The following is a 19,017-nucleotide window of genomic DNA, read 5'->3' on the forward strand; positions in this document are numbered from 1 at the left end:
CTAAAGTCCAAGAATGATTAAATTAATTGTGCTTACTATTTCAGTCAATTTTCTGACAATTATTTAATAACTTAAAATCATCCCTTTGGAATTATATTACAAATAACCAATCCACATTTATAATATGGGCCCTTTCATATCCTATAAATTATATATCCTATAAATATATCCTATAAATTATTCTTCAGTATCCCCTTTCCTGTCTCTCTTTTTCTGCTATGTCAGTATAGGTATTAATGAATATACAAAGATATTTTACGGCCATGCGATGTGAGAAATTATTTATCTGGACTTTTCCTTCTGACCCATCCCCTTGAATCAATCGCTCTTATGCTTGTACTTCCCATGTTGCCAAACCCCAGGAGCCTCCACAATGATGTTGGGTTTTACTGGTTTCCTACCTAATGCTGCCACAGTGTTTGCAAATTGGCACTCCATGTTGCCAAGAACCCTGCTTCTTCCCCTAATTAGATTAGATTAGCTACAGTATGGAAACAGGTCCTTCAGCCCAACAAGTCCACACCAACCCTCCGAAGAGTAACCCACCCAGACCCTACATTTATCGCTGACTAATAATCCTAACACGATGGGCAATTTAGCATGGCCAATTCACCTAACCTGCACATCTTTGGATTGTGGGAGGAAACCGGAGCACCCAGAGGAAACCCACGCAGACACTGGGAGAATGTGCAAACTCCACACAGACAGTTGCTCGAGACCAGAATCGAACCTGGGTCCCTGGTGCTGAGAGGCAGCAGTGCTAACCACTAAGCCACTGTGCCACACTCTTCCCTTACCTTCCCCACCTTTTCCTGTGAATCAAGTCTTGCATTCCCAGTCTGCAGTTCATTGTATCTTCTAAAACCAGAATCTTCCTCCACACTGCTTTTCAGGTTCTATAATACTGCAAAGCCCTTACTGTTGTCCTGTCAAATCCCAGAACCTTTTCCTCCTGAATACTGTCAAAACCCAGAATCTCACTTTTAGTTACAGAAATCAATGAATTTTCAACAGTTTGAGATTTATTGTACTTAATAGTTAACATTTTTGCATCCCTTTTCATCATAAGGTGACTCAGCAGCTGAAGGCTCGCTTCTTACCAAGCCCCGTGGTAATTAAAAAAAGAATCGAGGGACTTATTGAGAGAGAATATTTGGCACGAACACCTGAGGATCGCAAAGTATACACTTATGTAGCGTAAGAAGCATTCAACAGGTTTATCTGTTTTTAAAATGCATTCAACAGGTTTATCTGTTCTGGACTGTATAATCGCATGAACTGGGAGGTTCATTTTAAAATTATTAAGAAGACCTTCTCCAAATAAATTGCAGTAAGTGTACTAGATTATCAGATCAAGCCCTCATTCCCTGTGATAATTTTGAACAAAAATGGACCCAACGTCTGGTTGCTCACCGTTTTACCCATGTAGAGATCATCTTTAACAGTTCCTCGGGGAAACGTGAATGTGTTTTCATTTTGTTTTCAGTACTGTAAAAAAAAGAATAAAATCTAGAAAACATGAAATACCATCAATAAAAATAAAGTAACTGTTCGAATTTCTTCTTCCCCGATTCTCAATGTTGATGTAATGGCATTTTATTTAAAGTGTTTGGCACCTCTGTGCTTGTAAGGATTGGGTATATAGAGCTGGTTAAATGAACTGCAGCTGCCTTACTTTTTTTTGCCCTGCTTTTTGCAATATTCTGCTGATAAGAGCCTTTACTGGGATCTCCCAGATATTATGCACATTTTTCAAATGTCAAGAATGTGCTTTTTTGATCTTGCTATATTTTATCATTGGATATTAGTAACTACTGGAGTTAGTTCAGTAAAAATCCATTGATGGGGTGCTTGTAAAACTGCCCATATTGTATTAAAAATTGTTTTTGATTTTGTTGGTGGCAAGTGCAGTTCATACCCAGTTACTTCTAAAGTTGAAGTTTTATTTCAGTGTGTATAAAATGTATAATATGTTTTTGCTGTTGTACTCACTGCTGATGGTAGCTTGTACAGGGCATTGTTTTCATCACATTACATGTAGACAGAAGAATTCAAAATAAAAAAAATTAGTAAACTAGAGAAAATCCACATTGTACACAAGATGTATACAGTCATAATATCTCTTGGGATGATCAGCCTATCTTAGTATTCATCTGAAATGAATTTAAGATACATGTGACAAATGCATGAAATAGATCAGTTTTTATGATGGAGCCTTTAAAGAACAACTCCTGTTTAGTTACAACTGTGGATGAACTGAAAGCTTGCATGTAATTTATTTTTGAGATACGTTTGCATAAAATTAAGCAAGACTGCCTCAAAATTGCAAGTTTACCTTCTCAACTGGGAGTGGATATGGTTTATTTCCTCTTTAAAGCATTAAACAGCATACATATCTGAGGGATATCCATCCATATCTGTATATGTTCCAACCGATTTCACAAACTAGTTTATCAGAAATATATCCAGAAAATTATTTAAGTAATTATTTGGTAGAAGATTCTTTGAGGTGTTCTGACTCAGTGAATTTTAGTGTGCTTTTAATGTATACGAACAAAATAGCGAAATATGTTTCCTGGGTACTGTACTGAAATATTCTGAAGTGCTACCTCAATAATCAGTAGTTTCTCTGTTTATATTATGGCTGTTCAGTGTATCCAGAATTAAGTTGGAGTTGTTCTCTTAAAGCCCTATCCAGTGCTATAGTGGAGCAGGAATGGATGGAAGTGATCCCTTCTGGGATTAATTTTTTTAATAAAAAGTTTAGTAAAATTTTGGGGACACTTAATATATGTATACCTACAATAATTTATGTTTAAAAGGTTGATCTTAATGGGTTGATTTCTTTTTAAGTTATGAGGTTTGTTATTATAGGTAAATGTCAGATTGTTTGCTGTACTGCTTTTAAAGGGCATATTACGATCAATCCAGTTCAGCCAAGGTCTTTGTTATGGTGCCGCCCAATGGAATACACATTAAAGGTTCTACACAAAGTACAAAGTTGAATGTTTTGATATACCTTCTAGGACAATACTGCAAGGAAATGAAGACCATTTACAATAAAATCACTGACTGGAGAAAATATTTATATAAATTCCACCAATTTAGATGTGTCAACCTTCTATTTTCTGCAGTTCATATTTTAATTAAGCCATTCTGCTTTAAAGTACATATTTCACTTCTTTACAAAAGATGTTCCGAATAGATTTTATTCTCATTAACTTGAAAACAAACCTGGAAGTAGTAAATTTCAGTGTTGAGAAAATGCAAATGAATTTAGTTCAAAAGCCAAACTTTTCTGTGTTCATTCTCATTTACTACATTTTTGAAGGCTGTTGCTTTTGAAGGACTGTTGCAGTAGCTTTTAACAGGTTTTTAAAATAAGCTTGTTGTTTCCTGAGATGCTGATTTGAGACACTTAATGTTTTTACTTCATATTTTAGAAAAGATTGCTTATAAATCCTTTTTCATATAAGATCATCCCAGTTGGCTAGAAATACTCTATGCCTGCTAATATATATTGTCAAAATATTTAATATGACTCCTGACCATTTTTCTTATGAGATTCCTGGAGGATCTACAGTTGTTTCAAATTCTCAAGCATTTTCTTTAACTCACTCTAGAGACAAGCTGTAAAAGGAACTTGAAACTCGTTCCATTTTAAATGGAAATCTGTCAGATTAGTTTGTTTATGAAAAGTTATATATACTAAGATGTGTTTTTATTCATTTGAATTCACCTAATATTTCTTATTCATTCTATCATTGGCAAGACTGGCACTTCTACACATCAATAGGTACCCATAATTGTTGATTGCTTTCTTGAACTACTGCAATGGTTTTGATGCAGCTGAGTGCCTTACCATGCCACTTCAGAGGTTAATTGAGAATTATCCATGTTAGAATCACAAATAGGCCAGACTGAGTAAGAATTACAGGTTTCCTTTCTTAAAAGAAATTAGTGAAGCAAATAGGTCATAGAGATGTACAGCACGGAAACAGACCCTTCGGTCCAACCTGTCCATGCCGACCAGATATCCCAACCCAATCTAGTCCCACCTGCCAGCACACGGCCCATGTCCCTCCAAACCCTTCCTATTCATATACCCATCCAAATGCCTCTTAAATGTTGCAATTGTACCAGCACCCACCACTTACTCTGGCAGCTCATTCCATACACGTACCACCTTCTGTGTGCAAAAATTGCCCCTTAGGTCTCTTTTGTATCTTTCCCCTCTCACCCTAAATCTATGCCCTCTAGTTCTGGACTCCCCCACTCCAGGGAAAAGACTTTGTCTATTTATCCTATCCATGCCTCTCATGATTTTGTAAACCTCTATAAGGTCACCCCTCAGCCTCTGACGCTCCAGGGAAAACAGCCCCAGCCTGTTCGGCCTCTCCCTATAGCTCAAATCCTCCAAACCTGGCAACATCCTTGTCAATCTTTTCTGAACCGTTTCAAGTTTCACAACATCTTTTCAATAGGAAGGAGACCAGAATTTCATGCATATTAAAACAGTGGCCTAACCAGTGTCCTGTACAGCCGCAACAGTGTCCTAAACGCCGCCTTCACTATCCTATCTACCTGCGACTCTACTTTCAAGGAGCTATGAACCTGCACTCCAAGGTCTCTTTGTTCAGCAATACTCCCTAGGACCTTACCATTAATTGTATAAGTCTTGCTAAGATTTGTTTTCCCAAAATGCAGCACCTTACATTTATCTGAATTAAACTCCATCTGCCACTTCTCAGCCCATTGGCCCATCTGATCAAGCTCCCATTGTAATCTGAGGTAACCCTCTTCGCTGAATACTCCATCTCCAACTTTGGTGTCATCAGCAAACTTACTAACTATACCTCTTATGCTCGCATCCAAATCATTTATATAAATGACGTGTTTACAACAATCTGAGAGATTCATTATATCTTTCTATAGGCAGAGAGAATAGTTATCTATTAATAGTCTAATATCTGGAATGAGTGAAGTACGTTCTGAGGAAAGGTTAGGCCTGCATTCTGTGGATTCAGAAGAGCCAGAGATGACTTAATCAAAACAGGTAAAATCCTGAAGGGTACTTGACCGGGTAGATGAGGAAAAGAATTTTCCCCTTGTGTTAGAATCTAAACCTACGGATCATAGTTTAAAAATAACTGGTTGCCTATTTCAGACAGATGAGGAAACATTTTTCTGAAGATTGAGTGACTTTGGAATTCTTTTCCTCGAATGGCAGTGGACTCAGAATCTTTCAAATTTTTTTTAAGACAGAGGTAGATTCAGGGTTGAAAGATTATCAGGATATGCGGGAATTAAAAGTTGAGATTAAATTCTGTTAGCCAGGATCTTATTGAATGGTGGAGCAGGCTGAAAGGCTGAGTGACGTACTCTCGTTCTTTTTTCACATAATTTGAATTTAGAATTTCTATTTTATTAGGTCCAGTGATATAACTCAGTGAAGCTCCATCAATTGCACATCAGGCCTGTGTTCCATCTGTACTTCTTCAATTATCCTTACTGTGGACAAAAGTGTACTTATTGCCCGAAATAACTAGAGATACGTGTACCTAGTAATTGTCCAGATGGTGTTGTGCCAAAATGTACAAGGGTCTTAAGGGCTCTCTATTATACGTGAGCACTGACAAACTTAATATGTAATGATTATTGTTCTTGCATTATGACCATTTTTAGAATGTTACTTTAAGATATTTATACTGAATATTCCTAGCATGATCAGTCAAGGATAAGTATTAATAAGTTTAATGTGTGCACTTGTTTAAAAATATAAAATGTCAGAGGTTTATCCTAATTGAAAGGGTAAGTTTAAAAACTAATAATTCAACATTAAGTGTTGCTAAAAAGAGAGAGTCGAAGCTTTTCATTTTGCTTTTCAACAAGTAACTAAACTTCAAAATGGAGCATCAATTTATGCAACATAAGAGGGTGCTGATTGGTTGGCATGGAGATGCAGTAGATTTAATTACTGGTTACTGCTGCGTTTTAATGCCAACCACAGTCCAATTAAACAGCACACTCCTGCTGTATAAATGTGAGAAATAAGTGCAAGACAAAGTGCTTCAACTTGTCTCTTTTTAGCAGTTGTAAAGTTCTGTACTACTGAGCACTTCAATGATAATTGCACCAATGCTATCTCTGAATCTTTAAAAGCCGTTGCAGGCTCATGTACTGTTTAAAAAGAAAATTGTTGCTTTGAGTTAAGGCATAACCAATAACATCTATGACAACTATCAATTTATTCAGTAGGATCTGGTTAAATTAACTTGACATTTTTTATAATTCTAAAAAAAGTTGTTATAATTCTATGCATCATTTTAATTGATTCACATTTTTCAGTTGGCCTTTAAATAATTCTTACAAAGCTTTAATCTGGTTGATGTAAGTTGGTTCATTTTGCTTATACTAAGATACAAGTAACAGGTTTAATCCATGCAGGTGTAATGTGAAGTTGCGCTGCACCAAGTATAAATTGGATTATTTTGTCTTGTGTATATTTTCTGATATCTTTAGCTTACACAGCAACGTGTTGCACAAAGCATACAATATTATAAACCAGTTTAGCCTGATATTTTGAGAAATGTATTCATTACATTTATTCAAGTTTATAAGGTTGACTTTCAACTTGAATGGGTTTTCTAATCAAAATAAACTTATTTCTGAGTTTCTAATTACATGATATAATTGAAGCATTACATTGAGTTTAAGCAGTTAATATATGAACACAGAAGTTTGTCTGGATGTTGAACCAATCAGTATCCTTGTAAGATAACTAAGCATGCTTGCTTTGTGCACTTCAAGCAAGAAGTCACTTGCATTTAAATTTGGGTGACATTTAGCATATTTGTGGGGTTTTATGTGCAATTTTGTAGTAGATACATTTAAACACGAAAAAGAAATGTATTTATTGACTGGACTCTGTGTATTAAGTATGGATCAATAATTAGATGAAGATATTCAAGTTAAATTTTAGCTTTTTAAAAGATTCACTTGGTAAGTAATATTCTTTTTAAATGTGTGCAATCTCAGGGTGTTGAAATAGTTTCCAGCATTTGTAGCTGAAAACCATTAGCCTGCATGTGACATTGCATCAAGAAAACAATTTTCAACCTTGAGTTGCTGAACTTTTTGAAATAATAAAGCAATGGTTCAGTAAAAGGTATATTTGTGTATACATCTTGTCCAGTGCAAATTAGTTTTGATATAAAGCATTTATAATCACAAAATATTACATAATCGTCAGTGGGTTTTCAGTGCAGTTTGCAGGTATTTGTCACCCTCCCTAGGTCACTTAAGAAAATACGCATGAAGTGTGTATATTCTATGCAACTGATTATCAAGCAGGACCCAATTGAAGGAGACTTTTGTCTGTCGAATATTAGTCTGATTCTATTATTAGCCCAGATTTTGAAACAGTAATGATAACAAAACTGACAGGATTTATAGTCATGGCACCTCTGAAGCTGACAGATTTAGAAGTTCCTACATGTACAAATTAAATATGAAAATCTAGAAGCTATTATTAATGATTCTGCACTTTCTCCTGGTGTTCTGTTGAAGTCCGTCAAGATTGCAATCAAGTAGAAGTCGCTGAACTGACAAAAAAAATCCCTTTTTACATTACAAATCTCAATGTAAAGTTACTTGGAGAAACACATTGGATGTGGTGTAACTTTTCTTTGTCCTTGACATAACAGTGTCACTGGCAAGGCCAGCATTCATTGCCCAAGCCTAACTGACCTTGTGAAGATGGGAATGAACCACCAGTGTGAACTGCTGCTTGCGATTGAATGCACTCCCAGCGCTGTTAGAAAGGGAGTTCTAAGATTTCTAACCTGCAATAGTGAAGAATAATTGCAAATCAGAATCACTTGTGATTAGTAGGAGGACTCTCAGGGCGAATGGTCTTTTGTGTTAGGGATTTTAACAATATATTGAGTTTGTATTTACTGCTGAGCAGTCTCACTCCATTCAAAACTGATATGTATTTGTTCAATGTCAGACTTCATTATTATTCCTATTTTTAAAAATTTTAAGGTTTTGTTTTGATACTTCAGCTACTCTAATTTCATTCCCATTTATTCTGTTCTGTAAAATTTTAATTAAAAGTAATCTACTGCATTTTGCCATTTGATTTACTGTCTGAGGCAGTAGTTTGATGTGAATGTTTAGGTGATAACAATTGTTCGTGGATGCTTGGAGATCCCTTTGTCTCCATGCCAGATTCAAATTGATGTCATGAAAGGGGAAATCCGAACCACAGAGCAATTGCTGGATCTTTATGAAGAGCAGCTTCCTTGGACATCAGTGGCTAACACTTTGTTTTACTGATCTTAAAATTTGTGCCTTACTCTTTAATATTCATTTATAGTAGTTACCATATTTTCATGTAAATGGTCCCTGCAGTGATGGCATTACCATTGTCTTTTAGAAGTTGCAGTAAAGGTCTGAAGCTAAATACAATTTTTTTGAGAGTTTCTCTGATAATAGATTCAGGCTTAACTGCATCCTCTGACCAGTAATGGACCAGGTATGTAGTGATAACAGAATTATAAATTAAGAATTGTATTCCTGATATTGGTCCCAACATGTTCAACCTGTCTGCTTTTCTGGCAGCTTTAGAATATTTAAATATGTGGTGTTGTTTTGCCTTTGAAAGTTTAAATTGTATATAGTGTCATTGATAGTCTCTGCCTGCCTTATCCAGGAAATTTGGTGGGTTTTGGCATTGTGGCCAATAGATGTCCTTTCCTTTTTTAAGACCTTTCTTTTTTTTTAAAAAAACTTTCTTTTTTAAGGTTACTTTGTACATGGAAGGAACACAACTAGACTTGTCTCTCATCAACATTTCTAGGTTCAAATGGAAATTGACTTTTGAATATCTAATTAATTTATCTCTGATCACACCCTTTTTGCTGAAGGCTCAATTATTATGGTTACTGAGCTCATTAAGAATCTAGTGTGTTTATTAGTGGATGACTGTCAACGAGACTGTTGCCCAATGAGGACAGCCCTTGCAGCAAGACTCTATTTTCTAGCAAATAATTTTTTTAAAAACTCTGCTCCATTTGTTTAAACCAGGCGGTACAAAAGAGTGTCTATAGGAATTGTCACTATCTGCAGATATCAGTAATAGTAAATTGAACTCAGGATTGAAATTACAGCAAAGTCAAGCAGTGAAAGCAGTGGTTATTCCAGTTTAAGATACATTAAATGGAGGTTGATGTTGTATAGACTTGCCAGCTCACTAAGTAGTATGAGCAGCTACTCATAATGAGGACTGTTGCCACCATCCTGTTTAAAAGCATAAGAAACAACAAAGCTTTGGTCTAATGTGACTGGGGAGGTGCAGAACTCACTGGTTTACCTGGAAGAATGTGTTGTAACTAACCAGATGCAGTTCATTGCATGTTAGCAACTAATTATTGGTTACATCGGTATGATAAATGTTCCAGAGACACAGGAGTGCTGGATGTTTGATCTCACTCTTCTGAAATCCTAAGCTATTTTGAGTACACATCTGTATAATACATAGTGGCTGATGCTTATGGAACTCATTATTAACCCTTTCAGACCAATATATAGCAAGTAGTTTCTTTTCTGAGGTTGGACAGATAAGACTGCCTTCATACCAGAGATGATTTGGAAGAAGGTATAGGTTGTCTCATTAGCAAATTTGCAGATGACACTAAGATAGTGAAGGGAACTGTCAGAGAATTCGACAGAATATAGATAGATTGGAGAGTTGGGCAGAGAAATGGCAGATGGAGTTCAATCCGGACAAATGCGATGTGATGCATTTTGGAAGATGCCATTCCAGAGCGAGCTATACAGTAATTAGAAATGTCCTGGGAAAAATTCATGTACAGAGAGATCTGGGTGTTCAGGTTCATTGTTCCCTGAAGGTGACAATAGAGTGGTCAAGAAGGTAACAGCATGCTTTCCATCGTCAGACGAGGTATTGAGTAGAAGAGTTGGCAAGTCATGTTACAATTATATAAGACTTTGGTAAGGCCACATTTGGAATACTACGTACAGTTCTGGTCATCACATTACCAAAATGATGTGGATGCTTTGGAGAAGGTGCAGAGAAGTTTGGAGATGTTCACAGGATGTGGTCTAGTTTGGAGGGTGCTAGCTATGAGGAGAGGTTGAGTAGATTAGGATTATTTTCATTGGAAAGAAAGCAGTTCGAGGAGTAGGGGCTGATTGTGGTCTACAAAGCCAAGAGAGGTGTAGACAGGGTTGATAGCAAGAATTTTTATTTCCCCAGAGTGGAGGACTCACTCACTAGGGGCCATGAGTTCAAAGTGAGGGGGGGTAAGGTTTAGGGAAGATATACGTTCTTTACACAGATGGTGGTGGGTGCCTGGAACGCGTTGCAAGCAGAGGTGGTGGGGTGGGAACGATAGCGTCATTTAAGATGTATCTAGACAGGTACATAAATGACAGGGAGCAAAGAGATACAGATCCTGAGAAAATTGACAGTAGGTTTAGATAGAGGATATGGATCGGCACAGGCTTGGAAGGCCGAAGGGTCTGTTCCTCCTCTGTAATGTTCTTTGTACCAGTGAATAAGAATCTTTAATAGCTATAAAATAGCTGTAGAATCATGCAAGCTCAGTCCTAATTCCAATTGTACCAGCAAGTGTCATAGATATATCCCATTAATTAGCATAATGGACTTCATTGTTCTCCTACATCTTTCCTGAAAATTGTCAATGTATCTCTTTTAAAGCATTATTTTACAATTTCCCTTCATGTTTAATTACTAATTTTTCACTTAACATTTTACAACTATCATTCCCTGGACCACATACCTACCTGTCTTTCTGATTATGTTCTCTGCATACTTTGGAGCATCAGATGCAGATGGACAGAGACCTTGAGCTGGGCGCATTAGCAGGTGTAACAAGTACTTAGAGCGTTCTCATCCTGATGATCTGAAATTAAGTGCATTGAAGAGGGGCCAGCAAAGAGGACTCTGGAGTGAACCATGAGCACCTGGGGGAAGAAAGGGCAAAGGGAAGGGGCAATTGTTCAAATATGTCAGACTGTTCTGAACACCAAGCAAATGTTTCAATACCCACTTTGTATTGCCATCATTATTTTATAGAAACAACCATGGCAGAATAATTGAACTTTTCCTTTGAGAACAAAGAGGAAATAGCCAGCAAAGGGAAACTATTTGTTGGGAAAGCCCTTGGAATGTTGAGGGTTGACATCTGTCATTGCAGCTGATAGATAACTTATCTATGTTGAGGAGCTTGGGAGTGCTTTGGCATGGAGAATGATTGCTCTGAATACAATAGGGGTTTCTCCTTGTCTAGGCAATGGCAAAATTGTTCAGCATACTCTCTGGAGAGGATGCGAGCACGACAGGGACCTTAAGAAGGTTTAGCTGGTCAAGCGGTGTGAGTGTTGTTATACAGACCTGAGGCTGCACCTCGAAAGATGACTGGAGATATGGAGACCAGAGTATTCCCTACTTCCTCTGGGGTAAAGTAATTGATCAATTGCCTAAGATCAGTAAGTTTCACATGGTCAGGAAGCAGTGATCACATCCAGAATGATAAACAACTCAAGTATATAAGGAATTTAGAGACAAGATGTATATTTGGTGCCGAGAAAAATAGATGGTTTTTGCTTTCCTTTTTGTTTTTGGCTCATAGTTTGTAAGGTTTTGTTTAACAGGATAAATTGAAGCCCAGGATCAGGGGCCTAACATAATATCACAGATAATTTACAAGTTCTTTGGTTGCTGAATGGTACTGATTTGACTATCAATTATGGGTTGTTTTCAGGTTGAAGATAAATAGGGGAAGTAATTACAGCTAAAAACTTGACACCAGTACAAATTTTTTTAAAATCCAAGTAAGAACTAAATTATTAAAATGGAGGTGCTGGGACAAGCAATGCGTTATAACAGCATGACATGTGAGCTGAAGTACCCCATTGTCATTCAGAATGATCATGTGTGCAACAGGTATTGGTTGCTTGAGGAACTCTGGCTCAGAGGGCATGAGCTGGATGCTGAGTTTCATACACTGCAACACATCAGGGAGGGAGAGTTACCTGGATGCTGTGGTTCAAGAGATGGTCACAGCCCTGAGATTAGTACCTCAAATTAGAATTTATTGTATGTATTTTAACAGTAAAAATACAATGAAAAGTGTTTTAAGTCACCCTACCGTGCTGCCTATAATGACAGAAATTACATTAAAATCACAAGTTACAAATTAAGTAAGTATAAGACAAATAAAAGCAAACATAAGACAAAGTTCAACAAAGTCGGTTTAAAGGCTCCTGGTCTCGAAGATAGCAGATCCATGATGAAAACGACATGACGGGGTAAAAACTGAAACGCTGGGATGACACATCACTGAATCGAAACCCTCTGAAGAAAAATGGCCGCCAAGAATACCAGTCAAAAAAGAAAACGCTGGGTCATCAGATCGCCAGGCTGCCACCCATGGACAAAACGAAACAGTGAGACATCAGAAAACCAAGCCAGAAGTACAACGAAGATCTAGATTCAAGCTGAATGGCCGCCAAGATCTCAAACTGCTCCAACAGAGATTGCACCGCAGGCAGAGACCAACACGTCAAGAAAGACCGCCAGAAGGAACAGCCACTCAGGAGAAGCTCACGGCTGATACCTTCATTTTGAAGGTAAGTGAATTTGACTATATATACTAACTGAATGATCTTAAAAACAGAAAAAGATGAAAAGAAAATAGTAAAGGCAAACTGAGTAGATAGGCAACGGGCTCCTGGGCTGAGGAGCCCACACTATATGTTGATACTCTACCCCTGCCATTTTACCAAATTTGGTCAGGGCAGTCGGGTGTAACTAGAAGCAAGGTAAGTAAGGGATCCAGGAGGTAATGCTGAAGGAGCTTGTCTAACAGGTTTAAGTTACTTGCTCCCTGTGTGGATGAGGGTGAGGACTACAGGGAAGATGAGCAAACTGACCTTAGCACAGTGGTACAGGGAGCTATTCAGGAGGGGGTCGAGAAAGGAAATGTACTTGTAATGGGGAATAGTATAATCAGGAACAGACACTAATCTCAAGGAAGAAGAACCATACTGAAAAAAAGCATTTGGAGCAATCTTCAGCCAATTTTGTTCACTCCGCATGACATCAAGAAATGACTGGAGGCATTGCCGACTGCAAAGGCTATAGGCCTTGACAAAATTCCAGTCATAGAACTAACTATTTGTTCCAGAACTTGTCACTCTCCTAGCCAGGTACAGTTACAAGATTGGAATCCACTCAATGTGGAAAATTGCCCAGGTATGTCCTATACATAAAAAGCAGGACAAATCAGCTTGGCCAGTTGCCACCCCACCAGTTTACTCTGTCATCAGTAAAGTGATGAAAGGTGTCATCAACGGTGCTATCAAGCAGCAATTGATCAGCAGTAACCTGCTCAGTGACACCCAGTTTGGGTTCTGCCAGGGCCACTCAGCCCTGACTTCATTACAGCATTGATTCAAACATGGACAAAAATGCTGAACTCCAGAAGTGGTGACAGTGACAGACCTTGACATTAAGGCCACATTTAACAGTGTGGTATCAAGGGGCCCTCGCAAAACTGGAATTAGTGTGTAAGAGTCATATCAGTTCCAGGACATCTTTGCATGAATTCCTCAGCAGCACCTTCAGCTGCTTGATCAATGATTTTCTCTCCTTATAAGGTCAGAAGTGGGGATGTTTGCTAATGCTTGCACAATGTTTCACACCCCTTGCGACTCCTCAGTTACTGAAGCAGTCCATATTCATATGGAGCAAGATCTCGACAATATCCAGGCTTGGGCTGACAAGTGACCTTTTGCACCCCACGTGCCAGGCAAAATCCACCTTCAATAAAAGACAATCTAACCATTGCCCCATGACATTCAATAGTGTTACCATGACTGAACCTCACACTATTAACATCCTTTGGGTTACCATTAATGAGAAAATCAACTGAAACTCCTCATGTGAACACTGTGGTTACAAGAGCAGAACAGTGGCTAGGAATACTGTAACAGGTAACTCCTGTCCTTGTTGCCCAAAGCCTGACCACCATTTAGAAGTCACAGGTTAAGCATGTGATGGAATACTTGCCTGGATTGTGCAGCTTTACCAACACCAAGAAGCTTGACACCATCCAGGACAAAGCAGCCCACTTGATTGGCAAACATCCACCCTCCTTCACTGATGCTCAGTAGCAGCAGTGTGTATTATCTACACAAAATATACTGCAGCAACTCACCAAATATTCTTAGCACCTTCCAAAGACTCATGGAATAACAAGGCAGTAGATACTTGAGACCATCAACTGCAAGTTCTAAGCCACTCCCCATCCTGACTTGAAAATAGTGGGCAGCACAGTGGTTCAGTGGTTAGCACTGCTGACTCACATCACCAGGGACCCAGGTTTGATCCCAGCTTCTGGTGACTATCTGTGTGGAGCTTGCACATTCTCCCCATGTCTGCGTGGGTTTCCTTCGGGTGCTCCGGCTTCCTCCCACAGTCCAAAGATATGCAGGTCAGGCGAATTGGCCATGCTAAATTGCCATACTGTTAGGTGCATTAGTCAGGGGTAAATATAGGTTAGGGGAAGAGGTCTGGGTGGGTTACTCTTCGGAGGGTTGGTGTGGGTTTGTTGGGTCGAAGGGCCTGTTTCCATACTGAAGGGAATCTTTTAAAATCATCATTCCTTCACTGTCGCTGGGTCAAGTTCCTGAAATTCCCTCCTTAAAGGAATTGTGTGTCAACCCAAAGAACATAGACTGCAACGGTTCAAGAAGGAAGCTCACCACTACCTTAAGTGCAGTTAGGTGAGCCCCTATGTTACTAATCCAAACACCCAGTAAACTCACCTTGCCTCATCTGTTATATTATGAGTGATGGAGAACTCACAAATTCCACTATTTAAAGAAAATAATATAAATTTATTCCTTAACTCTAAAAGTGAATATTAAGCAACAACTATTCAAAACTCTAAGCTACCCTTTCTCTTAACTGTTTCTTATCTGCTTCCAACTCTATAACAACATACTGTTCCAATAAAAACGTTTGTTAAAATTACATCAATTTAATTCCAAAACCATATTGCAGCAGTCGTCGGAGTCTCTCTTCTTCCGTCTGAAAGGGTGTCATCTTTCTTTTACTGCAATTTTTTTATATGAAATGGTACCTTCGATAGTGTGTGTTTGGGTCTCTCTCGATGACAGTTACTCTGTCGATGGCAATTATTCTGTCTTACTTTCAAAATGCGGGCTTTTTTTTAATACTGCCAACATCGGATCATCTCATTGGTTCAATGTTGGCAAAAACAATAAATTCAAAGTTGATTGAGTTTTAGTGTCCTGAGGCATCATTTAAACTGGTTAGATTAAAATTGTCAAAATACCAACCAATTCAAGTATCTATTTCACAGCCAAGTATTACATCGGTTCAATTTTCCAGTACACTGAGACCATGAGCTAGTCATCTGACAGGTGCTTGTAAGTTCTCAGTGCAAAACAGCATTCACACTCTCGTAAAAGTACAGTACACACCTTCAATTTCATAACATATGGATGGGCAATACATGCTGGTCAGCCAGTAAAATCTCACATCCCATGAATGAATTAAAGAAAACCTGCTGAAAATAAACCAATTATAGCAATGTCAACTGAAGAAGGAACTTTCAAGTTCAACAAAAGGACTTTTCACTGAAATTAAGTATTTTTAACATCACTGAGGTAAAAGACTCTTTCAACTAGGTCTTGTATAGTGTAAGTTGTTCTCTGTGCCATCCCAACCCTGTGCCTAATAAACATTATTATTTTGTTAAAAGTACATTTTCGGCCTCTTGTGAATATGTTCAGTAACTGACCAAGTTTTAAAATTAACACTGATCTATCAAATCAAATTTCATTCTGGGATCTGACTTGTTCTGGTGTTACTATCAATTGGGATTATACCTTTGCTTAATGTTATCAAATCATAGTGATTTTGTTGAAATTTAAAATCTATACTGAAACTGTTGCAAAGATTTACTATCTCGCTGCTAGTTTGGTTTAAAAGGAGGTAGACCAATTCCATTGTAGAATAGTGATCCTTTATTTCGACATGTATTTAGGGTTTTATTTAGATCTTGTAGCATTGCAAAGTTGTGAAGCTGTGCTTATAAGTTACAATTAAGATATGATTTCCCCAAAACAGATTCCATATTTGCAAGTATTTATTGTTGGAAAATACAACACATCTCTGGTACAGACATTCTAGTTAGTTTTGTCCCTGAAGTAGGCTGGTGATTAATTTAGCAGATGACTTTTAGTCTCACTGGATTAGCCATTATTATGTTTAACATTGAAACTAATAATGAAATCCGGGACTGTATTGAAAAGCTAGTAAACAACCCTGAAGTAAATGCAATTCAAACCTTCGTTGAAAGGAGGAATCTCATCGGTGGGACAATGGTACAACCTAATTCACACCTAGGATTATAGAGTATTCCTGATTTCTAAATCAGCAAATACAAATGCAATCAGTCTCCAGCTTAATCTGTGAAATTCAGAATCATGAGATTTTTGAAAGCAAACTGGAGCATAGCTTAGCCAAGAGCTAATAGAATCTTCATAACATCTCGAAACTTGAGGATTGACTGGAAGACTGAGGAGAAATCAAAATGAATTCCAGAGAACAGGAAGGAGAAATGAAAGAATCCTCAAGATCCTGAAAATTATGGGGAACTTTGTAAAGATTTGGTAGTAAAAGAAGACCATGATGTTCAATCTTCATAAACTAGTGTTAACTTGTCTTTTTTTCATTTTATAAATGGTTAATTTATTCTTTGTTTAAAACATTAAATTTTGTGCATATTTCTTTCAGTTAATTACTAGGTATTCAAATTTCTTTTTCAAAGTTAATGATCCTACATATTTCTTGTATTTTAATATGTAATTAAAATTGAATTTAACAACGTTTGGAAGTTAACTTCTGCAATGGCAATGCCTTCATGTTCACAGCTTGATATCAATAGTGAGAAAACTGATGGAGGCCATAATATGGGATAAAATAAATACACACTTTTAAAAAAATAAATTAATATTAGACAATCAGCATGACTTTGTCAAGGGCAGGTCATGCCTGGTAAATTGAGTTCTTTGACAAGGTAACACAGGCAGTGGATGAGGGAAATGCTGTATATTTGGACTTTGAGAAAACATTTGATTCAATACCATGTGGCAAGTGTTGTGGAGAAAATATAGAGAACCACCAGGAGACGCAGAGAGTTCTTCAAGAAGTAGGTCTTTTATTTGCAAACAAAAAATCATGACACTAAGAAAGCTGATTCTCAAGGTCCGTGGATGTTTATATCTTTTTTTAATCATGTTTCTGTTAGCTTATCAGCATGTCCAACTATATTAATCAAAGTACCTCACTCTAGCTACACAATAAACCAGTGATGTTAGTTCCCACTATCTCTTTAGTTGTACATTCTACTTAATATTATTCTAATGTCACGGTTAGATATTTATTGCTAACTGTGCTACAGTGATCTTCAATTCCAGACTAAGCTGTCATGATAGATATTTAGCTATTCCATCTGTTACAATAGTCTCCTGTCTCAAGCTGACTCTACTAACTATTAATTAGATATTTCAATGTCATGTCCCAAATATTTATTGTCCTAATCCTGTCATAATAACACTTAACAGAGAAACTTGCTTTATTATTTGTGTTATCTCATCTCGCCATAGTGACCTTTCAGCCTTAACCTTACTCTGCTAATTGGTGTAAGAATGTTCCACTATGGTTATCCCATCCTGCCTTCCACAGAACACAGATTGCCAGTGGTCTTCATGCTTTAACCCTTCCCATGCTTTCATGTTCTTTATTTTCCATACGAGCTGGTTAGCAAATTAGAGTTGGTTGGGATTGATGGGTCCTTTGCAGCATGGATTAGAAATTGATTAAAAGATAGGAATTGGTGGGTAGTATTGATAGGCGTTTCTCAGACTGAAAATGAGTTGAAGTGGTGCTCCCAGGGATTGGTGTTGGGATCCTTTTTTTTTTCTGACTTTTTACAAATAATTTGGAGATGGGTGTTGAGGGCAAAATTTGCAGATGATACTAAGCTAGTGAGAATAATGGATTGTGAAGGTGACGCTGAGTGACATTGACAAGTTGGCAAAATGGGAAGACACCTGGCGGATCAAATTCAATGCAGAGAAATCTGAAGTAATGTTTCTTCCACCAAAATACATGAGCCAATTCTGGCTCAATTGTACAACTTTGAAGGGAGTACAAGATTTGAGGCCTTCAAGTGCAGAATTCTCTGAAGGTGGCTGGGAAGGCTGAAACAGTTGTTAAGGTTTCTAGGATCCTTGGGCTTATAAATAGACTCCGAATATAAAAGCAAGAAAGTGATGCTACACTTGCACAAATCATTGGTCAGATCACATTTGGAATATTGTATTCAGTTCTGGGCACCTTATCAAAGATAAGATGTAAAGCCCTGGAGGGAGTGCAAAGGAGATTTACTGTAATGATAATGAGGGATTTTAGATGCAAAGAAAGATTAGAGATATTGGGCTTATTCTTCTAGAACAGTGAAGATTAGAGGGTGACCTCATTGACATATTCAAAATTATGAACAATTTTGACAGAGTAAAGGAGGATAATCAGTTTCCATTAGTTGGTTTATCAGTAAGTAAGAGTCACATTTCAATATTGTCAGCATGAGATCTAGAATTGATAGGCTTATGAGAGTAGTTAGGATTTGGAATGCACTGCCTGGACAGTTTTGGAGACAGATTTCTTAGGAGATTTCAAAAGACAGCTGGATGTATATCTGAACATGATGAATTTCGAGGACTCTGAAGATTGGGCTGGAGAATGGGGCTAGCTAGTTAGCTCTTTTGGGGGGTGGGGGCAGTCTGTGGGTCAAATGAACTCCTTTTTGTACTGTAAAATTCTATGATTATTCTATCTACAATTCAATAACTCTAGTTTCAGTCTACATA

At 37.6% G+C, this 19,017-nt stretch overlaps 1 protein-coding gene across 1 annotated transcript in view; it reads left to right on the top strand.

The window, feature by feature from the left end:
- cul3b (cullin 3b) overlaps positions 1–1,552 on the top strand; it is a 62,456-nt gene extending 60,904 nt beyond the window's left edge. Inside the window, exon 16 of the mRNA XM_087993676.1 lies at positions 1,070–1,552. Within this exon, the coding sequence (XP_087849802.1) occupies positions 1,070–1,201 (132 nt within the window). The 3' untranslated portion in view covers positions 1,202–1,552. The remainder of the gene's footprint in view (positions 1–1,069) is intronic.
- The last annotated feature ends 17,465 nt before the right edge of the window (positions 1,553–19,017 follow it).

Source organism: Chiloscyllium plagiosum, unplaced genomic scaffold (genome assembly GCF_037043375.1).
Source record: "Chiloscyllium plagiosum isolate Xiang-an unplaced genomic scaffold, Cpla_swu_hap1 HiC_scaffold_13, whole genome shotgun sequence".
NCBI lineage: Eukaryota > Metazoa > Chordata > Chondrichthyes > Orectolobiformes > Hemiscylliidae > Chiloscyllium > Chiloscyllium plagiosum.